Here is a 5,161-nt window from a genome sequence, read left to right as displayed (position 1 = left end):
CCCATGCCCTTCCCAAATACCCTCCCCGAGTGACATCCCTGTCCCCCCTGGCAGCGCTTGGCCCACGAGTGCCTCTSGCAGAGTTTCGACAGCGCCAAACACGCCCCGGCTTTGGTCCCCGCAGCACCCAAGGGTGAGGGGGGTCCCGGGGCTGAGACCCTGCCCTACACCCAGTACCTGCCCCTGATCAAAGCCCAAATCGCGGGGGCCAAGGACATCCACAACGCCCTGCTGGAGGGCACCAATAAAATCACCGGGAAGCTGCCCCCGCCGGGGGGGCCCTAAGGGGTTTTTTTTTTTTTGGGGGGGGGGGTGAAGGGGGAGGCCCTAAAATGTTGGTGGAGGGGTTTTTTGGGGTGGAGATCGAGGGGGATTTATTGAAATGTTTTTGGAGGGGTTTTTTTTTGGGGTGGAGTCCCTAAAATGTTGTTGGAGGGGATTCAGAGGGGCCTGGGGGGTCCTGAGAGGAGGAACTGAGGGGTTTGTGAGGGGTCGGGGGTGCTCTGAGGGCTCTGGGGGGGTCTTGGAGAGATCTGGGGATGGTCTGAGGGGTCTGGGGGTGCCCTGAGGGGTCTCAGAGGGGTCTGGGGGTGCCCTGAGGGGTCTCAGAGGGGTCTGAGGAGTCTCAGAGGGGTTTTGGGGTCTGACTCCCCCGTTTCCTGGTGGGCAATTGGTTTTGGGGGGATTCTTGGGGGTCTTGGGACCCCAAATTCCTTCCCGGGGAAATGGAGGGAGGTTCAGGGTATTCCTGGGGACTGAGTATGGTACCAGCAGCGCATTTTGCGGGTGAAACCTTCCCCCACGCAAGGGGGAGCATTGGGGAGGGTATTGCTGGATGCTGGATTCACAAATTTTGGGGTAAAACATTTGATTTTTGTTAAATAAATCGGTGTTTTGCGATATCGGCTCTTTTGTGCATGATGTCGCGGGGGAAGCGTGGGAAACAGACCCACAACGCGTCCTGGGAGGGGGTGGGTCACGGAGATTCTCCGTTACGTCATGGCCCGGCGCGGGTGACGTCATGCCTCCCTCCCGAAAAAACGCGTTTTGGGCTCCTTGCGCCGCCGTCGGAGGGCAGAAAGTCTCGCGAGAGTAAGGGCGGGAGGTCTCGCGAGAGCCAGCAGAGGGGGCGACGCGGAGCGGCCGCGGTTCGGGARCCGGGACCGGGAAATCGCGACAGAAAATCGCGACAGAGGAGAACCGAGACCGGGAATCGCGACAGAGGCCGGCACCGGGGTCGGGATAGGCGGGGTCGGCGCCGGGAGCGGCACGGCAAGCGACACGGGCGCCGTCAGAGCGAAGCCAGGCCAGGCCGCGGTCTAGAGCGGAGCGGATCCCGCGGGTGAGGGAGGCGGCGGCGGCGAGAAAGCAACGGAATCTATCAGAGCGTCCCTAGACCCCTCGGAGCACCCTCAGAGCACCTTCAGACCCCCCGCGTCTCCCCTCAGGACAGCCTAGATCCTAAAGATCACCCCAAGAATTCTCCAGAAGACCCCCAGACCCTCTGAGACCTCTCAGACCACCCCCGGCCCCCTCCAGCCTCCCGCCAGTTCTCCTCCCAGGACCTTCCAGGCCCCTCAGAACACCCACAAATCCCCCGGCCCGTCTCTGAGATCCCTCTGGACTCTCCCAGATCCCTCCGAGACCACTCCAGCCTCCTCCCGGAACCCCCCGGTGCCCCTCAGCACTCCCAGCCATGTCGGACAGCGAGGACAGCAACTTCTCGGAGGACGAGAGCGAGCGCAGCAGCGACGACGGCGACGACAACGAGGTGAGGCCGAAGGCTCAGGGGGGGCAAATTTGGGGTCTTTTGGGGGGTCCTGACCCCCTCCCGGACCCCCCCTCAGGCTGAAGAGCAGCGCGGGGGGGGCAGCGGGAAGGAGGAGGCGGAGGAAGAGGAGGAGGAGGAGGAAGAAGAGGAGGAGGAAGAGTACGATGAGGAGGAGGAGGAGGAAGACGACGATCGCCCGGCCAAAAAACCGCGGCACGGGGGGTTCATCCTGGATGAGGCCGGTGAGGGAAGGGTTGGGGATTTGGGGGGATTCTGGGGAGGTTCTGGGGGTCTCCAGTTTCCTGACCCCCTCTCCCCATGTGTCCCCCCCAGATGTGGATGATGAGTACGAGGATGAAGATCAGTGGGAGGATGGGGCCGAGGACATTCTGGAGAAAGGTGTGGATTGGGGGGGGCCTTCTCCACCCCAGGGGATTGTGGGGAGGGGGAAGCCGTGGGGGTTCCCCCAAACTGCCTTTCCCCATAACCCTTTTCCCCTAATCCCTTTTTTAATCTCCCAAATCCCCTTTTCTGTCTCCATACCCCCTTTTCCGTAAATTCCTTTTCCCACCAAAACCCCTTTTTCTGTTCCTAAATCCCTTTTACCCTTAAGTCCCTTTTCCCCCATCCCTTTTTCTGGGTGGGGGTCCCTGATGACCCTTCCCCACATCCATCCGTCCATCTCATCTGCTCTCGCCTGGGGCTTTTCAGTTGCTTTTTTTTCCCCCAAAACCCCTGATTTTCCCCCATTCCCTGATTTTGCTGTTGATTTACTTCATCCTCCACCGTCACCTTGTCCCCGGGCCAGAGGAGATCGAAGGTAAGAACCCCCCCCTCCCCCAATTCTGGGGGTCTCTGCGATTCCCACCCCAAATCCCAAATCCCAAATTTTGATTTTCTCCTTATTTTTTTTCTCAGCTTCCAACATTGACAACGTGGTGCTGGATGAGGATCGCTCGGGAGCGCGGCGGCTCCAGAACCTCTGGAGGTGACCCTGGACCCCCCCTCATCTCCCTTTCTGCCTCATTTTCATCCTTTTCCTTCATTTTCCATTTTTTTTCTCATTTTCCCCATTTTTTTCTCATTTTCCCCTATTTTTTCCTTTATTTTCCTCATTTGTTTTTCATTTTCCCCGTCGTTTTCTCGTTTTTCCCATTGTTTTCGCATTTTCCGCTTTTTTCCTTAATTTTCCCCTTTTTTCCTTAATTTTCCCCATCTTTTTCCCATTCTCCCCATTTTTTCTTCATTGTCCCCATTTTTTCCTTGATTTCCCCAATTTTTTCTCGTTTTCCCCATTTTTTCCTTGATTTTCCCCAATTTTTTCTCATTTCCCCTGTTTCTTTCTCATTTTCCCCATCTTTTTCCCATTCTCCCCATTTTTTTCTTCATTGTCCCCATTTTTTCCCGTTCTTCCCATTTTTTCCTTAATTTTCTCCATTTTTTCCTTCATTTTCCTAATTTTTCCTTGATTTTCCCCAATTTTTTCTCATTTTTCCCCTATTTTTTTCATTTTCCCTGTTTCTTTGTCATTTTCCCCATTTTTTCTCATTTTTCCCATTTTTTTTCATTTCTCCCCATTTTTCTCATTTTCCCCATTTTTTCCTTTATTTCACCCCAATTTTTTTCCCATTTTCCCCAATTTTCTCCCATTTTTTCCTTCATTTTCTCCATTTTTTTCCCATCCTCCCCCTTTTCCCCATTTCCCTCTCCTTTTCCTCCCTTCCCCCTCAACTTTCCCTCATTTTTCACCATCTTCCCCTAATTTTCCCTCATTTTTCCTCACTCAGGGACCAACGAGAGGAAGAACTGGGCGAGTACTACATGAAAAAATACGCCAAATCCTCGGTGGGGGAGACGTGAGTGCCACCCCTGTCCCCTCCCCCCTGTCCCTTGTCACCTATGCTGCCACCCCCACCCCAATTTTCCCTAAATTTTGGAATTTTTTCCCCTTTTTCCCAGAGTTTACGGGGGCTCTGATGAGCTGTCGGATGACATCACCCAGCAGCAGCTGCTGCCCGGTGTCAAGTGAGTTTTTGGGTGGGAGAATTGGGAGTTTTGGGTCAGAATTCCTTGGAATGAGAATTTAACTTGGGAAAAAAGGAGGTATTTGGGTCAGATGCCCGTCAGTAACAAGGTTTTGTTGGTCCTCACAGGGACCCCAATCTCTGGACGGTCAAGTGCAAGGTGGGTGTTGGGGGGCACCTAGATCCCATTTTTGTGCCCAAATCTCCCCTTTTTGTGCCCAAAATTCCCTTTCTATCCCCAAACTCTCCCTTTCCCCCCCAAATTCTCCTTTTTTTCCCCCCAAATCTCCCTTTTCATGCCCAAAATCTCCCTTTTGTCCCCCAATATTTTCTTTTTTTTCCTCCAAATCTCCCTTTTCTCCCCCAACTTTTCCCTTTTTCTGCCCAAATTCTCCCTTTTGAACCCAAATTTTCCCTTTTTTCCCCCAATTTTTCCCTTTTTCTGCCCAAATTCTTCCTTTTGAACCCGAATTTTCCCTTTTTTCCCCGAAATTCCCCTTTTCTCCCCCAATTTTTCCCTTTTTCTGCCGAAATTCTCCCTTTTCTCCCCCAATTTTCCCCTTTTTCTGCCCAAATTCTCCCTTTTGAACCCAAATTTCCACTTTTTTCTCCCAAATTTTCTCTTTTTCTCCCCAGATCGGCGAGGAGCGCGCCACGGCCGTCGCTCTCATGCGCAAATTCATCGCTTACCAGTACACGGAGACGGTGAGCACTGGGGACACCGGGATGGCACTGAGATGGCACTGGGGGGACACTGAGGGCACATTTTGGTCCCATTTTCATCCTGTTTTGGTCCCATTTTGCTCCCATCTTTTTCACACTTTCCACCCATTTCCCTCCCATTTTTCCCCAATATTTTTCCCCATTTTATCCATTTCCCTGTCATTTTCTTCCCATTTTCTCCTATTTTTTATCCATTTTCCACCTATTTCCCTCCCATTTTTTACCCATATTCCACCAATTTCCCCCCCATTTTTACCCATTTCCTTCCCATTTTCCACCCATTTTTCACTCATTTTCCTCCCATTTTTTACTCATTTTCCACCTATTTTTACCCATTTCCTTTCCATTTTTCATCCATTTTCCACCTATGTTTCTCCCATTCCCCCCCCATTTCCCACCCATTTTTCACTCATTTTCCTCCCATTTTTTTACCCATTTTCCTTCCATTTCCGACCCATTTTGCACCCATTTTCCTCCTATTTTTTACCCATTTCCCCCCCATTTCCCACCCATTTTTCACTCATTTTTCTCCCATTTTTTTACCCATTTTCCTCCCATTTTTTCCCCATTTCCCCCCATTTTCCCCCTCATTTTTCCCCATTTTCCCTCCATTTCCCCCCTATTTTTTCCCCATATTCCGTCT

At 52.2% G+C, this 5,161-nt stretch overlaps 2 protein-coding genes across 2 annotated transcripts in view; both read left to right on the top strand.

The window, feature by feature from the left end:
* Nucleotides 1-294, top strand: part of LOC130587461 (mediator of RNA polymerase II transcription subunit 29-like) — a 3,064-nt gene extending 2,770 nt beyond the window's left edge. Inside the window, exon 3 of the mRNA XM_057388437.1 lies at nt 55-294. Within this exon, the coding sequence (XP_057244420.1) occupies nt 55-285 (231 nt within the window). The 3' untranslated portion in view covers nt 286-294. The remainder of the gene's footprint in view (nt 1-54) is intronic.
* Nucleotides 295-1,639: 1,345 nt separating this feature from the next.
* LOC130587460 (transcription elongation factor SPT5-like) lies at nt 1,640-4,500 on the top strand (the record flags this gene model as incomplete). Its single annotated transcript, XM_057388436.1, has 9 exons — nt 1,640-1,771; nt 1,848-2,013; nt 2,105-2,170; nt 2,580-2,591; nt 2,690-2,759; nt 3,559-3,627; nt 3,731-3,796; nt 3,925-3,955; nt 4,432-4,500. Coding segments are annotated over exons 1-9 (624 nt in total), but the record flags the coding sequence as incomplete, so codon positions are not given.
* Nucleotides 4,501-5,161: the final 661 nt, after the last annotated feature.

The sequence above is a fragment of the Malurus melanocephalus genome, unplaced genomic scaffold (genome assembly GCF_030028575.1).
Source record: "Malurus melanocephalus ecotype Western Australia unplaced genomic scaffold, MMel_1.1 scaffold_1925, whole genome shotgun sequence".
Lineage (NCBI taxonomy): Eukaryota > Metazoa > Chordata > Aves > Passeriformes > Maluridae > Malurus > Malurus melanocephalus.
This window is presented reverse-complemented; position numbering and strand designations above follow the sequence as displayed.